This window comes from Aethalodelphis obliquidens, unplaced genomic scaffold, assembly GCF_003676395.1.
Source record: "Aethalodelphis obliquidens isolate GAN/ISIS:26980383/991018 unplaced genomic scaffold, ASM367639v1 scaffold5, whole genome shotgun sequence".
Taxonomy (NCBI): Eukaryota; Metazoa; Chordata; class Mammalia; order Artiodactyla; family Delphinidae; genus Aethalodelphis; species Aethalodelphis obliquidens.
In genome coordinates this window covers 56,504,571-56,526,638 of record NW_020837949.1, presented here as the reverse complement: position 1 = coordinate 56,526,638, position 22,068 = coordinate 56,504,571, and the positions used below count along the sequence as shown (strand labels likewise).

The 22,068-nt window shown below is 40.8% G+C and overlaps 1 protein-coding gene, 1 long non-coding RNA gene and 1 pseudogene across 2 annotated transcripts in view; 1 reads left to right on the top strand and 2 right to left on the bottom strand.

Moving 5' to 3' along the window:
• The window catches only part of LOC113618374 (uncharacterized), a 24,029-nt gene extending 5,607 nt beyond the window's left edge, over positions 1-18,422 (bottom strand). Inside the window, exon 1 of the long non-coding RNA XR_003431991.1 lies at positions 17,046-18,422. This is a non-coding gene — a long non-coding RNA (uncharacterized LOC113618374). The remainder of the gene's footprint in view (positions 1-17,045) is intronic.
• Positions 1-20,097, top strand: part of CALCR (calcitonin receptor) — a 148,874-nt gene extending 128,777 nt beyond the window's left edge. Inside the window, exons 9-14 of the mRNA XM_027102471.1 lie at positions 1,097-1,250; positions 7,334-7,394; positions 7,474-7,540; positions 9,783-10,001; positions 12,419-12,460; positions 19,746-20,097. Coding sequence (XP_026958272.1) covers positions 1,097-1,250; positions 7,334-7,394; positions 7,474-7,540; positions 9,783-10,001; positions 12,419-12,460; positions 19,746-20,066 — 864 coding nt within the window. The 3' untranslated portion in view covers positions 20,067-20,097. The remainder of the gene's footprint in view (positions 1-1,096; positions 1,251-7,333; positions 7,395-7,473; positions 7,541-9,782; positions 10,002-12,418; positions 12,461-19,745) is intronic.
• On the bottom strand, positions 2,029-4,516 carry LOC113618372 (ragulator complex protein LAMTOR3 pseudogene; annotated as a pseudogene).
• Positions 20,098-22,068: the final 1,971 nt, after the last annotated feature.

Here is a 22,068-nt window from a genome sequence, read left to right as displayed (position 1 = left end):
TTTTTTTTTTGCGGTACGCAGGCCACTCACTGCTGTGGCCTCTCCCGCCGCGGAGCACAGGCTCCAGAAGCGCAGGCTCAGCGGCAACGGCTCACGGGCCCAGCCGCTCCACAGCATGTGTGATCTTCCCGTACCGAGGCACGAACCCGCATCCCCTGCATCGGCAGGCGGACTCCCAACCACTGCGCCACCAGGGAAGCCGTGGAAATATTTTTGATTGTTATGACTGGGTAGGGGATGCTACTGGCGTCTAGGGGATAGAGGTCAGGAATATTGCTAAACACCCATCAACACACAGGACAGCCCCATGACAAAAAGTATCCAGTCCAAAACATCGATAGTGCCAAGATGACAAACCCTACTCTAGAGGTGACTAGGAAACTATTTAGGGTGTTTTGTTATGTAGTTTAAGCAATAATTATTTCTGTACAGACAACAATATGTAGTTAAGCTTGATTGCTCCAGAAATGTGGATCCCACAGTACTGAGTACCAGGCGAGGTTTCCATCCTTCTTTCTGTGTCCCAAACACATGGACCCCCATATAGAAACTAAGGCTCCCTTATGAAAGCAAAATCACATCAGTTGGGCTCAGCATAGCTCCTGGCTCATATATGAGAAATTAACCACCTGGTTCTCTCCTCTTTTACTGCTAAGTAAACATCATTAACAGATCAGTGAACTTCAGGAGAGCATTAACAATTTCTGTGTTATTCTCCTCACTGGCCATAGAAAAGGGGCCCTAAAAGTTATGTGACGAATCCTTGGATGCTATCAGAAATTATGGGTCTCAGACACACTACAGGAAAAATAAACCTGTCTAGTCTATATAAGTAACCAGGATGTAATGCGAAAAGAACATTTGGGAGACTAGGCTTCCATTGCCCTACTTGGCTGTTTGTTTACATGTAATACTAAGAACCTATGAACTATTACTCTGATTTCCAATTCTAGAGGGTGACACGTTGATAGATGTTTGGGGAAACTGCCTTTCAGACTGAATGCAGATACTTTGGTTCATTCTCACGTTCTCCCTCTGTTCTCAGCCAAATTGTTACAGATGTCTTCCACTGAGTATCTCCATTTCTTTCCAACAGCCGATCTGCAAGATTTTGCACTTTTTTCACCAGTACATGATGTCGTGCAACTATTTCTGGATGCTCTGTGAAGGGGTCTATCTTCACACACTCATCGTGGTGTCTGTGTTCGCTGAGAGACAACGCATGTGGTGGTATTATGTCCTGGGCTGGGGTATGTATTTTCTGCAGCTGAGTTTTGAGCCACCTTTACCTCTGTCTGTATATTCACAGTCTTCTTCTAGTCTTGGTCAGAGAGCAGGCAGGGGCTGAGGTCCTTTGAGGAGAGACGGGACACAGGTGCTGGCAGGAGTTCAGTCTCCAGGAGAACTTGGTAGAAGCCTTTTAACAAGTTCACATGGACTGTGATAGCAGGAGAGTGAGTGCAGCGAAGGAGGGGTATGACTATGAGAATGTCTTCAGGAAACAAACCCAGTTAACAGATGGACTGAAAACATGTGCTGATTGAGAGATCTGATTAGACCCCCTTCAGTTTTATTGATCACCTGTTTGTAGAGCAAAGGAGAATTTCACATTTTGAATTCTGTACTCCCCTACCCTGGACCCACTTCCCTTCCTCAAGAGTGTTCCTTCCTGTCAATCCATCAGCAGGACTCCTCTAGTGAAGGTTCAGGAAGTGGAGTCCAGCTAAGCAACAGACATAACCACATGGGCCTCCAAGTAGAACGTACCTGACCTCACGGTGCATGGCAATGGCTTTGAAAAGCGTATGGTGGGACTGTTTGAGGTGTGGCTACTTCTTCTTCTTTTTTTTTCAAGGTTCATGGATGAGGTTTATTTTCCAATTGACAGTTTATGGTAGGTGAAACGGTCTCCATACCAGACGAGAAACAGTCACTTATTCATGTGGTTGAAAGAGTGAATTAAGTTAATTGTAGTCTTTAAACGTTTAAAAACAGTCTGGGGGAAAAAAACCTATGTAGTGCTCAAACTGTACTTTTAAAAATACTATTTTATTTATACTCCAGTATGAAAAAAAGGGCTATACTACCATGTTTACATACATACCAATATTGGAAACAATTCAATAATGAATCACATCTAAATTTTATAAAGAATACACAAACATTAAAAAACACCGATTGGTTATAGAAGGCAGAGTAGAAGAAAAAACGATCAGCTATCATTTTCATTTCCATTAAAGAGCAGCACCCTCTGAGAAGAATCAAATCAGTTAGTAATACTCACCTGTACTGCGAAGTAATATATACAAAGGAAAGTTAGTGATTGTACTGATTCTATTACTTCTACTAAGCTATTTTAATCTTCCTCACACTCAATGCAAAGAAAATAATATGAAGAAAAATATGTTCTCACCATTCACAATAAAAAGAGTCCGCTTCCTTCTGCAGGCCTGGCATATTGTACAATAGAGAGCACTTCATGGCTCAGGTGGATCAAAGTATCATTTTGATTCTGAGCCACCGAATAGAATCTCATGCATATTTGGTGACTGGACTAACTCCATAGGAGCTGTGATAGATTGAACCATTTCTGTGGAATCCCCAGATCTCACAAATAAGAAAAGGCCCTACACAAGCAAAAATGACAATCAGTCTGTCCATAAATTCTATCTATAGGCTCTTTCTCTAGTGTAAGGTGGAAAAAGGGGCCCTTTCTTGAGTACGTGGATACAAGTGTTGCTGTAGTCTACAGATTGCTGGATTGACACTGTGTCTGTTATAATGAAGATAAGGTATACCTAGAAACCACTGCCAGATTAAGAAACTTCCATAGCTTGTCTCAATTCTTCAAATAATGGACAAGTTCCTTTTCTAGGCTGACGATTAGTCCTGTATTAGCATTGCTGCTGGCTATGAAACTCACCACCAAAGGTAAACGATTGAATTGAACCAATCTGGTAGGTGTTATAGTAACAGGTGATACTTTTATTTTTTGAAATCCAAGGTTGCTCCCTTGGTCTGTTGCAAGGGCAGAAGTAGACAAGGAACCAGGTCCCAAAGCATGCTCTGGGGCATTATCATTGGCCACTTTAACGAAAGGCACTCCACCTGTATCCGATACAACAATACCATGGAGCCCCTCAAAACGTGGTGATTTTTTATACAGGAATCGTTGTAGGTAATCCGCCGTCATGAACCCCTTTCTCTGGCAGGATCAATCACCACGCCTGGGTTTCTGGGCTGCCTGCTTCTCTGAGCTGTCACTTCAGAGGACAGCTTCTGAGACAGCTTCCTCTAAAAGCCGCTGTCACGTGATTTGTGAGGTGTGGCTACTTCTGTACAAATTGACTAAGGGTGCTGAGGTCCTTGGGGACTCTAGAATTGTTCCCTTTCCCCCGAGAGCTGCTAAAAGAACAGCTCCACTGGTAGAAGGGAAGCAGACAGATAGTAAGGCAGTGAGAGGGAAAAAGCTCTGGGACAAAAACACATGCAGTGAAACTTCCGTAGTGGAGGAGGATCCCGAGGGCCATTCCACACTGTCTGTAGAGCCAAGAGCTGCCCTGACTCTCCACTGACAGGGTGACTATGACTCTTGGAGCAGAAGCTGTGGATTGCCTTCAGCTAAGCCTGACTTTTAATGCAGCATTTGGGGGAGCCCCTAAAAATATCCATGAGAGAGGCAAAATTTCATGAGGAGGGAGGATAATTCGAAGGCTTTCTGAAAACATCACACTTTGTAGTTAAACCCCTGCCCAACAATTATTGTTACCAACTGTAAAGAAATGCCTCAGGGAAGCCATGTAAGCAGCCCAAAGTCTTCTCCACAATTTACTCCAGGGATGGCCCTATGCAATATTCGTTTACTGGTCAACCCTCCCTCATAGGAACACATGGATTTTAACCAAGTATCAATACATTACCCGAACCCAATGGGATAATCCTTTAATGGTGGGTCAATAGGGCAGATATTTGGGTTGCCTCAAAGTTGAACTGATGATGCTACAGCTCTTTGGTTGTAAGTAACAGATAATAAGATATTCTAATTTAGTCAGAAAGAGAAATTCTCACACTCTAGAGTATCTCATGGAAGTCAAGAGCCAGAATGCAGCAGGGCTACTAAAAGGGCTGTATCCTGGCAACAGCCCAGCATCCTGGATTTTTTAACCATCCAGTAAGGTTAGAAATCAAGCTTGTGACTATCCTGCCCATCCCCCTCAGGTGCTAGGTCCTCCTGTTTCTCCCTGTCCTCAAAACAGGCCAGCATACAATCAAACTTGTTTTTTGTTGTTTTTTCTTTTAGTCCCAGCCTTTCCTTCCCCTGCCCTTCTCAGCTTCATACATACCTTCCCAGTGATCTCTAGTCTTCTGAAATTGGTCATGCCAGGAATCAACTAGCTACAATTTAATTCCCCCCAATAGCAATTCTGATTATCACAATAATAATGATTGGTACTGGTCAGATGCCTTCAAACTGAAAACCTGAAAATAACATCCCCCCGGCCCCCCCCAGACACCATTCCTGTCTGATCTAGTTTACTTATTTCCTTTGAAGTAAAATGTATGGCATACTTCTTGTCCCAATTTAGACTATTTAAAAACATCTGTCTGCCACACTCAGAAAATTTCTCATGGAAGCAAAAGGCTGCAAATTTATTCTTGCTTGTGACATTCAGCAGAGATGAGAGCACCCTGGAAGGAGCAATTTCTACTGCTCTTTCCATACTGATGCACTGTGAATTCGTTATAAAACTTTTAGTATCATCGTAGTCAGCTCTTTGAAGACATCTGCTTAACACCCATGTTCATGTGTGTTACAATTCAAAGGAAAAAAGAACAAGCTGTTGTATCAAAAAGAAGGTAATGAAAATAAGTAAAATATTTATGGGATATCTTAATCAGAGAATACTTAAAACTTTATCAGAATGATTCAAGTAGAATCCTAAGGAACATCACATTCAGTAAGGTAAGCACAGAATCGTCCATTTAAAAGAATGAGAAGGATTTAAATTCCCATAGATGTTTAGAAAGATAGTCAACAAGTATAGTTCTAAAATGTAATTTTTTTTTTTTAACATGCCTGGGCTAAATGTATCTTTCTCCACTCCTGCACACACTAAAATTCCACCAAACTCTTTACCATTCAAAAATCACAGTACCAAATCTCACTTCTGAGAACAAAATTGTAAGACAGCTATGATGACTTCTTTTAAAGCAATAGCCTTCTCTTAGAACTTCAGGCAAGCATTATCTTTGGATGGGAGGAAAACAAGTAAAATTACAACCAAAATAAATTCTCAACAAAAATAGTTTCACAGAAACTTTAAAGAATTTAATAGAGCAGAGAAGAAATTTCTAGTGGATATTTTTATTGTCCTTTTGAAATTATTTTCACACCAAAACAGTACGATGGCTCCTAAAATTTAGGTCCAATGCCATGAAATAAGGTGTAACCTATGTTTTGAAAAGAGTTTGAAAGTGGGACAGCAGAAAATTTGACCCAAGAAAGCTACGTCCTAAGACCTAACTTTGTTTGCAGGTGACGTACATCTCATCCATTCATTTCAGCTGTAATATTCCCCACTCCATCTCAAAGAATTGTAAGAGACAGTATGAACATCACCCTCTGGGTGAAAAGTATCTGGTGGTGAACTTCCCCCCAACAGAAAATGAAAAAAGGCTTCTTTCAGTAGTTACTTCCTTACAAGTCTGCACTGGATGGCTTACTGGTCAATTTCTCTCAGATCGAAGCAACTTCAAACACTGAAGTTTAGTTCTCAGAAAAATCATTTATTTTACAACCCTCTTCAGATTGATTCTTCGCCTTGCTGTTTCTCCCATTGTTATAAATCAAAGAAGGAACTCCCCCACCCATGGGCTTTTATAATGAACAAGTAGAATTTATCCAGCACTCCTGAAGAAGAATCCTGGGGAGAGAGGATTATTCTTACTCTGACCATCTTTAGTGGGCGGGAAAGGTTGTTATGACGCTTGAAGCCTGGAAGAAGAGGAAAAGGAAAGAAAAAATAAACTGTAAAAAGTGACATCATGGCTAGAGGCCAGGTGAAGAGCCCTAGGAATTAACAGATATGGGTCTATACTCTTCTCTGTATTAAGTAAGAATCACATTTTCCTTTCTACAAAATGACAAGGTGGAAGTGAAGTCTCCATATTGCCTCTCTTGCTGTCTAATTCTAAAATGTGTATTTCAAAGTAAGGTCAGAGAGTGAATTTCTGATTCTAAACCTGAGTGGGATGTTAGAACTGCTGTGAATAAAACACAATCATGTTTTGTGTTAAATAGACTCAAAATTCTTCGAAGTCAAACATTTGATGGTCCTATTTTGAATTATATGCTTCATGGGTTAAGAAGCTGAGATGGTTCTTTGGTGAAAACTCAATGTTCTGAGTCTCTTTTTGCATATAATTCACAGAAAATAAAAGTGTGGAGGTCTGATTCACTTCTGAGACACATTTCTTAACTGATAGTAGTTTTAAAAACTGTCTACAAACGTGTCAACCAAATCAAAAAGTTTTCCATTGTGCGTGGGTATATTTGAGAAAAAGAATTTTTTTTTTTTTTTTTTTACAAAAGTTACAACTTTACTCTAGATTACTTTTATAGAATAAAGGTTGATTTTTAAAAGATTCAGACTGACAGGACGCATTGCCAGCAGCTATCTCCATCGTTCCATTTATAAACTCAAAGCTGTTTTTGACTCGTACTTCTTCAAGTTTACTCAGGGAAGTAGATTCTGAGCTGCTTTAATAAAAGGTCCTGGAGCCAGAACTTACAGAGGGTAGGGTTATGTAGTAGCTACTCTGAAGTGTTCTTGTTGAAAGAAAATAGGATCAATGCACATGATATAAACAGAAAAACAAAAAGCCCGGAAGAAATACTGAGAGCACAAAGAAGTCTTTGGAGCTATCAGACTATGGCTTTCATATGCCATCTCCGGTTCCTTCCCTTCAGGACAACCCACCTCCATTGTGTAAGAGAGCCCAGTTCACACACAATGAAAAGCATTCTGGTCTCAATTAATAGTCATCATCATCATCATAGACATAACAATGGTATTATGGTCATAGTGAGAGTAATAATGTACCTACCACACTGGATAATTTGTGAAAGGCTTTTGATTATCTGGATGCTGTTAACCAAACTCTCTGACAGCACATGATGTTCTAACTAAGAGCATTTTTACCTGAAAGATAATCTGCACAAAAACATCAGGGCAATATGTTGACAAGACATTAAATTTGCCACTATTCTTGAAAGTAAACTACAATTTCTATAAAACTGTAGTTACAGCTTTTGTACTTTTTCACATTTTAGGGCTCCCGCTGGTGCCAACCACTGCCCATGCTATCGCAAGGGCACTGCTATTCAATGACAAGTAAGTATTGTGGTTCTTAGTTAACATATTTGAAAATAAAATGCAATTGTATTGATGTATTCCCTCCTCTTTTTTTTAGCTGCTGGCTGAGTGTGGACACCAACCTGCTTTACATCATCCATGGTCCTGTCATGGGGGCATTAGTGGTGAGAATTGCTTTTTAAATCCATTATTAACAGTTAATTCAATGATAATCTATAATAAGAACAATTTGAGTCTTTTTAAAAATGATTTTTATTTACTACAATTGGGTGGAGGGGCATAAGCTCATTTCTATACAAGCCATAGCAACAATATAGGTGTTCTTTTTTTTTTCCCAACAATTCTATAAATTCTCCTAGTTAAAGACCAAAGGTCAGGATGTTGCTGATAAGAAAGCGAAAGACCACAAAGTCCCCCTGCAGCATTTTTCCCTGGGCTTTGCCAAACTAAACCATCTTCCATTTCACCTTTGGTCCATGAGCCATCATCATAACTACTACTGAACATGCACTTAAAGCATTTCAGGCGCTTCACATACCTTGCCATGCTGTTACTAATAGCAGACCTTCCAAGTGGATACATTGAGACATTTTACTCATTAGGAAAACTAGACCCAAAGACTCAAGTAAACTCACTTAAGATCACATGACTAAGTAAGAAGTTGGGCCAGGAGAAAATATGACTGTCTGAATCTATATGCAAGCTCTTTATTTCCACCCATGGTTTACTGTATGTTGGCCATCATCAGAACCATCAAATTTAAAATTTAGACATTATTTTCCCCATTAACCTCAAAGATAGTGCTTTCTTCAGGTAAGAGTAAGAAAAATAAAAACAGAGTCATAGACCATATTCTGCTCCTGCACTGAAGCAGCATCCATTAGTAACTGATCAAATTGGGTTATCACCCGGGCTGTCTCCTAACTTTCCTGGCCTTTCCAATGCCAATTCAATTTCTTTTGCCATTTTTCAGAGTAGTGGTGTACTTACTAGTTCAGCTGCGCTCACAAGGACCTCCTAACGTGGCTCTTGAATATTGACACAGCACCCCATAAGAATTCCATTTTTATTAAAGGTCTCTTTCCTTTCTTGAATTTTTGGGGTAATAACATTTATTTCTATTCCAGGTAGAAGAATTATTCTAATTATTTTAAAATAAATGATCAATTAAATTTTAAAAACAACCTTGGTTTTAAAACTAATCTTCACAGCCAAAAGTAATTTGTGATCCACTAGAATGGCTGATATTAAAAAGTGACCGTACCAAGTGTTGGCAAGGGTGAAGAGCAACTGGAATTCTCATATAATGCTGGAGGGAACGTAACATGAAGCCACCTCTTTGGAAAACAGCGTGGCAGTTTCTCAAAGTTAAACATACACTTACCATATGAACAGGCCATTCCACTCCTAGATACTTATTCAAGTGAAATGAAAACATGCCCACACAAAGACTTGTATACAAGTATTCACAGCATGTTTATTCATAATAGTCAAATTTTGGAAACCATTCCAAGTTCCATAAACAGGAGAATGAATAAACAAATTATGTATATGTATTATTTATATAATGCAGTACTACTCAGCAGTAAAAATGAATGACATGCCAATACACACAACACAAATGAATCCCACAGATAGTATGTTAAACCAAAGAAACCAGACACAAAAGAATACACACCATATATTACTCCATTTCTGTGATGATAGGAATCAGCAGTTGCTGGAGGTGGGGTCCGGGAGTTGTTGACTGCAAAGGGGCGAGAGGGGACTTTCTGGGGTGGTGGAAATGCTCTTCTCTTGCTTGGAGTCGTTGTTACACAGGTACATACATTTGTCTAAACTTCCCAAATGTAAACTTAAAATCTCCATTTTATTGAACATACATTACACCTCAATGAAGTGATTTCTTTTGAAAAGTGTTATTAGAAAAAAAGCCTGGGTTAGCTTTCTCCACTGCATAAGCTTTACAGATAAATTTTTCAGCCCTCATTTTACTTTTAGTTAAGTAGTCCTGCCTAAGGGAAAAATCTTCATAATGAAAAGATAAGAAAGAGAAATCTAGAAGTGTCATTTATGACTTCCTTTGTAAAAATTATAAAAACCTAAATAAAGAATAAAATACCTTCCTTAGAGTTGAACCTTATATACTTACATATACAGGAAATTATTTTCTCATATAGGGAAAAAGGGGGGGAAATGTTAATTCACGTCTGTAAGAGTATTTGGCTCTACTGATGCTCCGTGTTCTCGTAACACGGAGCCGATTATATTACCTCTCAGGCAGTCACTTGTGTCCCGTGTAGGTGCTATCTGCTCCCCACGCTGGATAAACGAGAACTGAGGGAAGTGGTGTCCTTCAGGGGTGCTGACCTGGAGAATTTGCTCAGAACGATCATATCTTTGCAGATCAACTTCTTCTTTTTGCTCAACATCGTCCGGGTGCTTGTGAAGAAAATGAAGGAATCCCAGGAGGAGGAATCGCACATGTACCTGAAGGCGGTGAGGGCCACTCTGATCCTGGTGCCCCTGCTGGGGGTCCAGTTCGTCGTCCTTCCCTGGAGACCTTCCCACCCAGTGCTTGGAAGGATCTACGACTACGTGATGCACTCTCTGATTCACTTCCAGGTAGGGAAAGCACTTATTCAACCACTCACTCAGCTAGTTGGTGCAGGGCCCACAGTTTTCTGGGGCTCCTCTGAGATGAGAATGACCCTTTAGAACACGTGTTACCCGGAAGGTAACACGTTACCTTTTCTGTCTCTCTCACTGTCTGCTTTCCCACGTTTTGAATCTTAAAATTGGGCAAGGAGACAGGAAACAGGAGGTATGAGCTTTGAGAATACATCTTTAGAGAACAAATATATTTGTCCAGAGACTGACCCACTGCAGAGCTACTCCCACAGTGCTTTTTTTCATTCATTCATTCATTCACTCATTCATTCACTTATTTATTTATGGCTGCGTTGGGTCTTCATTGCTGCGCGCAGGCTTTCTCTACTTGCAGTGAGCGGAGGCTACTCTTCATTGAGATGTGCACGCTTCTCATTGCGGTGGCTTCTCTTGTTGCAGAGCACGGGCTCTAGGCGCGTGGGATTCAGTAGTTGTGGTACTCAGGCTCAGTAGTTGTGGCTCATGGGCTCTAGAGCGCAGGCTCAGCAGTTGTGGCACAAGGGCTCAGTTGCTCTATGGCATGTGGGATCTTCCAGGACCAGGGCTCGAACCCGTGTCCCCCTGCATTGGCAGGCGGATTCTTAACCACTGCGCCACCAGGGAAGTCCCTCCCACAGTGCTTTTGACCTTTCCTTCCCCTCCCCAGCATCCGAGGGCCACATTTGGTTTTGCTTTATTGAGGGGACTGTTGAAGACCAATGTAACCAATGCCAATTGGCTTTCCAACCTGGATTATTATCAGTATAGTCGCTAATGCCATAGTCGCTAACACAGGGCACAGAAGCAGATGTTTCTATCAGTGTGAAATGCCAACACTGGACCCCGAGCTGGCATCTATATCCCTCTTAAACTGGAAGCCAGTTTCCAGTCACTTCACTTCATTGCCTTGGCTCTCATTAGAGAGGTCAGAACCTTAGAATACCTATATTTTAGCCATCCCTACAATGTCAGGCAGACCACAGAGAATGGGTATGGCTGACACTCTCACGTTGTCCAATCAGAAATCATCATAATTATAGCTACCATTCACTAATATGTAGCACTTCATGTGTGAGGTAAGTATTCTCATGCCTATTAAGAATAAGGAAATGGGCTTTTCTGGTTAGTGGCAAAGTCAGGAGATATAACTCTAAAGCTGACCTAAAATCTCGTAACTTACAGCCTCCAAGCCAACAGCCCAAACTGTGAAGGAAACCAGGTTTTGTGAGCACTTTGTTGCTTCTGCTTTCCCATTACTCCCAGGACCCTCAGCTGGTCCCACCCACGCATATACTCTGTCTCCCGTACAGTAACTTTCAGACCCTCTTTTCATAAATACATATTGAATTGTTTTTCCAGGAGCTGTAATGAATTTGCACAGAGCATCCACGTCTCCTGCTCTGTCACCCTCCGTCGGTCAGAGGGATGTCAGGAATCCATCTTTGACAGTTTAGTGACTACATAGGGAAATGTATCCAGGTCTCTTCTCATGTGGGAGAGAATGGAGCAGCCTCTTGGGGGTCCTCCCAGGTGGTCCCATGTCTGCCACACAGGGGTGGAGAGTGGCTACCTTGTTTCCGTTCACTTTGCTTCAAAGCCTCGTTGAAGGCACAGTGTGAGGTACTTTGAAAGCAAGGGTGGGACATGGCGTGTCCTAAGGCAGAAGTGGGTCTGCTACAGGCTCTTAGGCCAGAGTTCTGCTGTCTCAATTATTCATGTCCAATTAGTTTTATTTTCTACTGCTGAGGCTTAATGTGAAGAAAGAGGTCAAGATTAATAGGGCTTAAAATTAAGTTTAGGAATTATTTTAATAATCTGATCTATTATTTTGGCCATTTCTATAGGCAGTTAAAGCCTGGACACAAGGAATCTTCTGAGTAGTGACCCGAACCTCAGAAGTTACTTAGTCCACGTCCTTATTGGAGAGATGGACTTAGCTGTGGGAACAGTACTGCACTAGTTCACCATGAGGACACAGGGCAGAGTCGCCCACAGCCATGCACTGACTGTGACACTTGTGCTTGCAAGAGTTTTCTCTACTAAACGCTACAAGATCTCAGTTTTTAAGTGTTTTAGGTACAAAGATTCTTTTCAAATCCCCTGTAACCAGCATATTCTGCTATAAATCTCCACGTTAAAGGCCGTAATATGTTAACCAGATTGACGAGAGTAGTCTTTTTAGCCAAGCAATAGAATCCTAACGAGAAAAAGGCATTTCTAATGGAATATTCTTGTAGTGAAGCACTGAACATGAGTGGTAGTAACTTTCATCGAGCCCTGACTTGCTATTGCCGTAGTGAAATGTTCCTCTCCAGGTCGTCTGTTTATATGGATTACTGACAACACAATGCACACAAAAATAATTTCAACTCTCTTTTTCCTCCTCTTTTTAGGGACTCTTTGTTGCCGTCATTTACTGCTTCTGCAACCACGAGGTAAGCGTGTGTTACATGTAATACCGTCACTCGTGTATATAAAGCCAGCACTTTACAGTCTCCAAAGGGCCTCTGTGCACTTTTCATTTGCTCTCACTTCTATAGGTGACCTTTCAGGGTTTCATGACTAGCTGGATCATATTTTTTTCCACTACTGCAAGTTGAATCTTACCTGTGCTTTTGTGTGGTACAACTGAAGATATTATCCAGACAGGTAGCTAAATTCTCATTTCCTTGGATGGTACCTTAAGCTGGTCAGCACTCTGAGCAGCAACAGTGAAAGCTATTCTGGATTCCCGTAGAATCGAAGTCACATCCCCATTCCCTTTGGAAGACCCAGCTCCTCACTAGGGCAGAACCAATATCCAGCCAGTTTGTCCTGGTTCACTGCCCTCTTTTCCAGTTGCTTGATGCCAGTGTCATACCACTTATTCAACACTTTGAAAATCACCCTGGAGTTAAGACTCAAAAGGGAGTAAGTAATTTGTTATCTGAATATTTAGATCAGTAAAATCTAGAGATCCACATGGCCAGTGTTTTAAGGGTTTTTTTAGCCAGAGTTCCCTTTCTTCCAATGATATCTTGCCTGGGAGCCCAATTTGTAAAACAAAAGTGGAGCTGCTTAAATTTGTACCAAAGAACTTCCAGGGCTTCAAAGAACATGATTTGAAAGCTCCCTCATTTTTCAGTTGAGAAATCTAAACTCCGGAAAGATCACGTGACTTGCCCAATGTCACAATCATAGTTTATAACCAGGACTAGAACCCAGATTTCCTGATTTCCAATTAAATGGACTAAATCTTCCACTGCACGGCATTATGTCTATGACTCCTTCCTGAAGTTTTGTTAGTACGCTTTCTTGAGTTATACATCTCATAACTTTTAATGTAAAAGTATGTGATAATTTTAAATTAATTCCTATAAAGAATAATTTTATACCAAGGCAAATCACATTTTGTTAAAAGATCAATGGGGCTTCCCTGGTGGCGCAGTGGTTGAGAGTTCGCCTGCCGATGCAGGGGACACGGGTTCGTGCCCCGGTCTGGGAAGATCCCACATGCTGCGGAGCAACTAGGCCCGTGTGCCGTGGCCGCTGAGCCTGCGCATCCGGAGCCTGTGCTCCGCAGAGGGAGAGGCCACAACGGTGAGAGACCCGCGTACCGCAAAAAAAAAAAAAAAAAAAAAAGGTTCCAATCCTGTGTGGTCATTTTAAGGCCTGCGTGTGTGATGTGCTGCCAGGGATCTTCCGAGGAAGATCAACAGCTGTTGCTGTTGATTGATTTTTTTTTCTTTTTTTTGCGGTACGCGGGCCTCTCACTGTTGTGGCCTCTCCCGTTGCGGAGCACAGGCTCTGGACGCGCAGGCTCAGTGGCCATGGCTCACGGGCCCAGCCGCCCCGCGGCATGTGGGATCTTCCCGGACTGGGGCACGAACCCGTGTCCCCTGCATCAGCAGGCGGACTCTCAACCACTGCGCCACCAGGGAGGCCCTAAAGTGTCTTTTAAGAACAGTAAAAACTAATAAATAGATAGGGCTTAGGTCACCCCATCTTTATATCAATTTCTGTGAATGAATATCTCTGCCTTTTGAGTTGGCTCAGGTGGCATACAAAATAAATGTTTTCATCTAAAATAATATCGATACAGGGCTAATATAAAAATCAGGTTCAGGACGGGCATACCTTGAAAACACGAAAGGCTTGCATGCATTTGTAAAAATACTTCAATACTGATTGTGTCTTATCCATGATGCCGTCTTTGAAGTGGCAGGCGTAGAAAGCAAGGCCAGAGGTGCTCCTAACAATTGAAAGTCTCTAACTCAAGTATGTTACCTCTGCTTTTGGAAGAAACCATCCCCATTTTAGTTAGTATCATGTTACTGGGGGAATGTACCAGTGTGACATTTCTAATAACACTGAGTACTCTGCCAAATGTCATATCAGCTCAGCCCCATGGATTGCAGGCATCTGGGCCTCCTGTGAGCTTACTGTCTTACAACACTGAACATGGGCAGGGCGCTTACACATGCAGAAGGTGATTTCCAGCCGCATGGTTGTGATCAGGCTTTGCCTGGCTGAATGTTACATTTTAGCAGAGATCTAGGGAGCTAATATGTCAGTTCTACAAAGAAGATACAGGTTTTAATTTTTGTTTATTATCCATATGTTATCAGTGACTCCTACTATGGAAATGGATCAGATAGTCAATGGGTAGGTTAAAAGCAGGAAAGGAATTTTGAGGATTACAGTACGAGGAATCAGGAGATGAGCATGAGAGCACGCTTATGTAACAGACATTTCCCACAACTTTTCCAAGAGTGTGGACATTGACCACCCAATCATTTCAGTAAATTGTTAATTAAGTATCTAAGAGACCACAAAAAGATGATTACACCTATGGAGAGGCCCAGTTTTTCTAAGCAGTAGCTTAAAAGTTGGGAGTACTAACAGCACAGTGCAGGTTTTCCATTTTTCTTGCCCATGTACTGTGGATAAAATAGTTTGTGGATCAAAGCAGCAAGGTCTAGAAGGATCTCAATTTAATAGTCACAAATTGAAATGTGTGAAACCTAAAATTTTGTTTATTTGCTGTAACTTAGCTTGCTTTGAAGAGCTCATTCCACCAGCCTCTAATAGTTTACAACAGTCTCTTTCTAGAAAATATTTAGTTCAAAAGCCTTTGAACAAATGGGCAGCTGGTTTCCAAGTATTACGCTGGTACCCCCTGTTGAAGTTCATGGTGGCTCCCCTCACTTCTGAGGACCCTAGAGATCCTTTCACTCTGCAGGCCCCAGCCCTATCCTGAGACACCAGTCCTCCCTTCCAGGCCACCTGAGGAGCCTGGAAACTCAGGCCCCTTTCTTCACCTTTGTGAAGGGCCTGTGAACCTGTCTTTAGTATGTGCCATAGTCACTGCCACTCCACTGCTCAAGCACCATGTTGGACCTGGTACCAGGCCAAGAGTGGGACTTCTTTACAAGGCTATCAATTTTCAGGACTGTGCTCTCAAGCAAAGAGAAAGACCTGCTGTACAGGAATGTTTCTGTTATTCCTTCCTTTCTTCTCTCCATTTTTTCAAGTATTCCCTCCATGAAGTGGAAATGCAAAGTCATTTGTGTCTCTTTATAACTCTCTCTCCTCTTCCTCTGGTGGGGGGGGGGGACTGGAAGGGCTCTGTACTCACCACTTCCCCTTCCTGTCTATAAGGGACTCTCCCTATGTCATATCCTGCATGTTCGCTGTACTATTGCTTTTATTTCTTTGTCATATCCTGCATGTTCGCTACAGTATTGCTTTTATTTCTTTAACATCTTTATTGGAGTATAATGGCTTTACAATGGTGTGTTAGTTTCTGCTTTAAAACAAAGTGAATCAGCTACACATATATATATATCCCCATATCTCCTCCCTCTTGCGTCTCCCTCCCACCCTCCCTATCCCACCCCTCTAGGTGGTCACAAAGCACTGAGCTGATCTCCCTGTGCTATGTGGCTGCTTCCCACTAGCTATCGATTTTACATTTGGTACTGTACGTACGTCCATGCCACTCTCTCACTTCGTCCCAACTTACCCTTCCCCCTCCCCGTGTCCCCAAGTCCATTCTCTAGTAGGTCTGTGTCTTTATTCCTGTCCTGCCCCTAGGTTCTTCAGAACCGTTTTTTTTTTTAGATTCCATATACATGCATTAGCATACGGTATTTGTCTTTTTCTGACTTACTTCACTCTGTATGACAGACTCTAGGTCTATCCACCTCACTACAAATAACTCAATTTCGTTTCTTTTTATGGCTGAGTAATATTCCATTGTATATATGTGCCACATCTTCTTTATCCATTCATCCGATGATGGACACTTAGGTTGTTTCCATCTCCTGGCTATTGTAAATAGAGCTGCAATGAACATTGTGGTACATGACTCTTTTTGAATTATGGTTTTCTCTGGGTAAATGCCCAGTAGTGGGATTGCTGGGTCGTATGGTAGTTCTATTTTTAGTTTTTTAAGGAACCTCCATACTGTTCTCCATAGTGGCTGTACACTATTGCTTTTAGTAAAGTTCTATTTTCAGACCACTTCATATGCAAAAGTAAGTTTTTCTATTTAGAAATTTTTTCTCTCAATAAAACTTAGTTTTCAAAAATATTGTCTTTCTAGAGACTCAAGAAAGCTTTGGGACTCAAAGCTAAACAAGGCTTTCTTTGTCCTAGACAAAGGAAAAAACAATCAGAACTCCTGGGATAAATCCCACTTTCCATTCAGCAGCACATAACTGCAAGTGCTTATAATGAACTTAACGGGAAAACAAAGGCCAAAGATAAAAACATCCAAATTCAACCACGAACGTTCCAACCTGAGTTTCTTTTTTACAAATATAGAAATGGAGGCCCCAAATGTTACCAACCTTATACAGTTAGTTAATAGTAGAGCCAGGTGTAATAATTATGTCTTCAAGCCATCAGACCAAGGCTCTATTTTTTAAAGTTGGCAATAAATTGACATAATCGAGGAAATGTGAAGTGATCTGTGTTAATTGCTTTTATAACGAGCAATGAATTTATGTAATTCAAAACTTTGTATATTAGACTTACCCCATGGGCAACTCCTTCCATTTCTGATGCTTTTCAGGAGCAACCAGAGTCTCCCCTGTATTTTTCAGATTCAATGCCCACATTCTTGTGATCAAAGCAGCGTTAGGCTCAACCTGTGGTATTGCAGGAGATAATTGCCCTTATTAAACTGTATTAAACTGAAGTGTCTTTCACATGCTGCTAAGGGCCTATTCTTACATGTGTGGTTTACAAATGGAAGCAGACTGCCATCTCCACACAAAAGGATAGGTTATAATACAATTATACAATTATAGGAGGCTATGAACATTTCTGTAACAATTTTAAAAAACTGAAATAGACTTCAAACTTTTTGGCCTCATGCTGGGTACTTCAGTAGTATGCATGGATAATCCAATGGAGATTGTTTTAAAAGGACAGATGAGGCAAAACAAAGACTTCCTTTTTTTTCCTGCTGGGCACTGTCTGCCTCGGATACCTCTAAATATCTGTGTTGCATTTTAGCTATAAAGACAATGTTGGTATTTAAGAGATGCTGAATCCACAGAAACTATCAGTTCCCTTTGTCTGGGGACATTGCTTCTCCAAAATTATGCTGAGCCAGTATATTTCCTAATTCCTCAACAGGGCACTTGATAGTTCCTGGATTATAAACCTGGCATTTAAGGACCTGTTTAATAGACTGTACAACCCAAATAAAGCATCACTATCTATCTCTTTGTTAGTCTCAACAGGAAAATACATTGTAAAGAAATCCAAAGTTCAAAAGAGAATTGGAAAGCAATTTAAATATTTACTAGATTCATGAAGAGGTACTAAAAGAGAAATTTCATTGCATGGCAAAAAGTAAAATTTACTCACGTTTTTTATCTGAAAGTATAACTCAGTAGGGATGCTCTTTCCCAGATATATTCAGCTGTGGTTTCATATCAGTCCTTTCTGATATAATCAGTCTAGTCTCTCTTCACTTGTGTAGCTCTCCCTACTACACAGATTGCAAAGCAAAAGCCCAGAAACTGATAGGGAAACATAGTTGTCTTCTTGGGGACTGAAGTGAAGGACAAAGTGAGTGATGGAAGGGGAGAGTCTGAACTATTTATTCATTAATACCTTTAATAAACACCTTTGTATTTGAAAATATATTCCTAGGGTGATCTTCCCACCAAGAGTATTTTCTTTCCTTTTCCCAAAAGATCCAACAACACCCTTTTGCCAGTGCAAATCACAATGTGAAGAAAACTTTCATTTGCATTAGCATCAGATATTTTACCAGGCTGTAGAGTACTCTTTGTGGAGACCTAGCTTGGAATATATGAGAGAGAACTGAACATGAGATCAGAAACTATGTAATTAAGAGCTCTTTTTTATTTTCTTAACACTACCACCCTCCAAATATATATATATCTCCACACATATGACGTAAGAGTTTCCTTTAGTCTAAAGACTTGAGGCCACCATCCTGCCATAATAAGAGTATAATAATAGGAATAATAGCCTCCTTGTATGGTACTTACATCTTAGAAGCCACTTTGATTCATAGTGCAACAATTTAATCCTTCAAACAGCTAGGTGAGGTAGAAGAGTTGTACTGAAGAAAGGAGTCTCAGAGGGGTTAACTATCCTACCCAAGATTTCATGGCTAATGTGGGCAGAATCAGTTTCTTGACCCAAAGTTCAATACTTTTTCATGGCATCAAATGAGACCCAGTGAAATGGCCTTATCAGTGGAAAAGGAAAGGAAAGGTGATGTGATGTTACCCAGTGACAACCATTCCCTCCCACGCAGCTTGTTGCTGGTACAATATTACAAGTGGTTGCTTCTGATAATTTCCAAAATTGCAACCCATGGGAGCTCAAGAGTAATTCCCCAAAGCATACACCACGGCGTGAGAGAGAAGACCTAATCACAACTGTAGATGACCTAGTGGTTTACAGTTCACCTCAGGGAGGAATTCAAGTCTCTTCCTCAAATTCACTCTAGCCAGTTTTAGCATCCCACCCTAATACCACCAGACGCTAAGGCACTAATTACAATACGGTCATGGATGATCATTTTCTTGGCTTAAAGAGGGAGAAAATCATTCTAGAATGGATGTTGACAACCATTCAACAAACATTTGTTGAATAACTGCTCTATGCCAAACACCACGACATCTGGTAATACAAAAATGAATAAGACATGGTTAGTTAACCACTAACCAGAGCTTTAGCGGGCACACCCCATCTCAAGCCACGTTGGATAAAGGAAAATCAACAGTACGAGGCCATTATCATAAAATCCAGAACTGTGCAATGGTTTCCATATATTTTTTTCATGACCAATAATGTATAGGTTTAGTTAAAAGCTTCTGCTGTATCAGAGGTTGTAGCAGATAAAAAGGTTTCAAATTCGGTCTCCCTAATATGGCGTGGATGCCATATTGAATGTGAAACCAAGTCAAATTTTCATTCATTGACTGTAAGAGCTAAGAAACCTTTGCTCAAAACAGCAAATAACCTTGGCAGTGGTAGTTGAGGCAAGTAACTCAGTTCTCCAGTTCGCAAATTCTTCTTCCAAGGTGGTATATTCCACAGGCAGAGCATTTACCACACGGCCCTTTAGATGAGAATTACAATTCAACCTCCCCTAACCTCTGAGAAGCTCCAAGACCTGTGCTCATGAACTTGGCTCAGATCATTTCCGACCATTGTATGAACACAAGGTTCTCTCTTCTCTTCCAGGTCCAAGCTGCTCTGAAGCGTCAATGGAACCAATACCAAGCCCAGCGCTGGAGTGGCCGCCGCCGCGCCAACCGTGCCGCCAACGCTGCCGCCGCCACTGCTGCTGCCGCTGCCGCCCTGGCTGAGGCTCCTCAGATGCCTGTCTACATCTGCCATCAGGAGCCAAGGAACGAGCCCACCAACAACCTAGGCGAGGAGGGGGCTGAGGTCACCGCTATGGAGGGGGTTGAGGTCATCGCTATGGAGGGTGATGAGGTCATCGTTACGGAGGGGGCTGAGGTCATCGCCATGGAAATCATCGAGCAAGAGTCATCCGCTTGAATCTGACGCAAATACAGCATCGTGATCACTGAGCCCTCATTTCCTGGGAGAAAGACCAACCATGCTTTTACAGTGATTTCCATCCTCCCAGGAGCAAACATCTCATTTGTGAGAATTATTAAGTGCATTTGTCCATAGTGAACCTGAAGAAAGTTTTACTTGGTACTGTTGCTTCCGGGAGACAGTCTCAGAATGGAGTCTCCCTCTGTAACACTTGTGAACTCCTGTGAATTCCATCTTTCATCCAGGACTGAGATAAAAACGTCACAGTAATGCAAGCAAAGTGTCCGAGTAAAACACAGTTAAATTGACCTAGTTCAGATACAGGGTGCTCCTAGTTAATCTTGAGCCATTTATACCTTTGAAAAATTAAAATCACTGTCAATGTTTTTCTTTTTAACTCTAAACCTTGAATTAGGACACTTCTGTATTTGGCTATGGATCTCATTTTTAATTTTTTTTTAATTTCTATCAATTCTGATGTTACTCAGATGTTTTACCATCCACACAATGTAAACTGCACAAATTACAATGTGACCTCCACAAGACAATGTGGCTTTCTAATATAGAGATGAGATGACCAAGTGCGTGTGGGGGAAAAGATTTGCATTTGGCAGGAAAATGTAATGCTTTAAATGAAAAAGAAATTTAGAGTCAGTTTGCTCTAAACCTTAGATGGGTCAATTCGTTAATTGGTTTACTAATACTGACGCTCATCTTGGTTTTAGATAATCCTATCTGTTGCGCAGGCCCTAACTGCTGTGAGGAATTGGCCTTCATGTTGCTAACATTTATAAATTGGGAGGTCACAAAGAATCCATCACTAAATTTTTCACAAAACTGCCAAAAATCTAATTCCTAGTGGAAGAGAATACTCTCTTTAAAGAGAGTTTTCCACTTTCCTAAACTCCAGGATTTATAAAGCAAATCATTCCAAGGTTTATAAAGCAGATTACCTCTTGCCCTTGGGTGCTATCTAGCAGTAAAAGATAAATTTGTTTAACACTGGTAATTAAAAGGCTCCATACAAGTCCATTAACTGCTTTACACCCAGCTTCTAAACTTAACAAGATCTCAGCCTTTTCCAGGAAGATTCAGTAGGACTAATTAGATATCAGTTTGTAGTTGACCTCTTGTTTGCTGCTATTAGTGAAACAGGAGGGGGAAAAAAATTACTGCTACAAGTTTAACTATATAACAACTCATTTAAAATAAAAATAGACTTTCTCATTAAAATCCAATATTATACTCCCATACCTCTCTTTACTTCCTGCAATATAAAATCTTCAAAAATCCCTGAGTAAACCAGTATCATTACTAGCACCTGAAATTAATTTGTGAATTTGCAACAGTAACCAGTTGTTAGTCAATTTGTATGCTAAATGAAGGGATACATTGAAGCCTTCCAAATCTCCTCTCATGTACATCATCTTATGCCACTGCCTTTCAGAAATGATATAGTTTTGGAAAGACAAAAAGTTGATTTGTTCTGGTTGCATATTTAATGCACCCAAAGAAAATTATATTCTTTCACAGAAAATGTATTTTGGATACTAAAGTAGCTTAAGTCTCCTTTACTTTTGAATGTAAGGGAGGATTTGAAAAGAGGGTTATTTTTCCAATCACAGTGTTTATGTAATAGCGTTCCTATTTTTGTTTACAAACATGGAAAACAGAGTATTTCTGGCAGCTCTAGAACAAATGTGATAATATCTTGCTGAAATATTCTAGATGCTATTGTGCTAATATAGTAGTGGCTGAAGAAAATCAAACAGCTTACTATAGAAATGTGCACAGTGCCAAAATTACGTGAAATGCTTATGCTACATCCATGTATGAATTAATACAGAGTATGTGATAAGCAAAAAGTTGTATATGTGCATATTTTTCTAAAGAAACATATTCTTCATCTTTTCATTCATTCATCTCATCTCTTAAACTCATTCCATATTCTGTTTCATTTCAGCCGTGGGATGCTGACATCACATCCTGCTTGTATTAC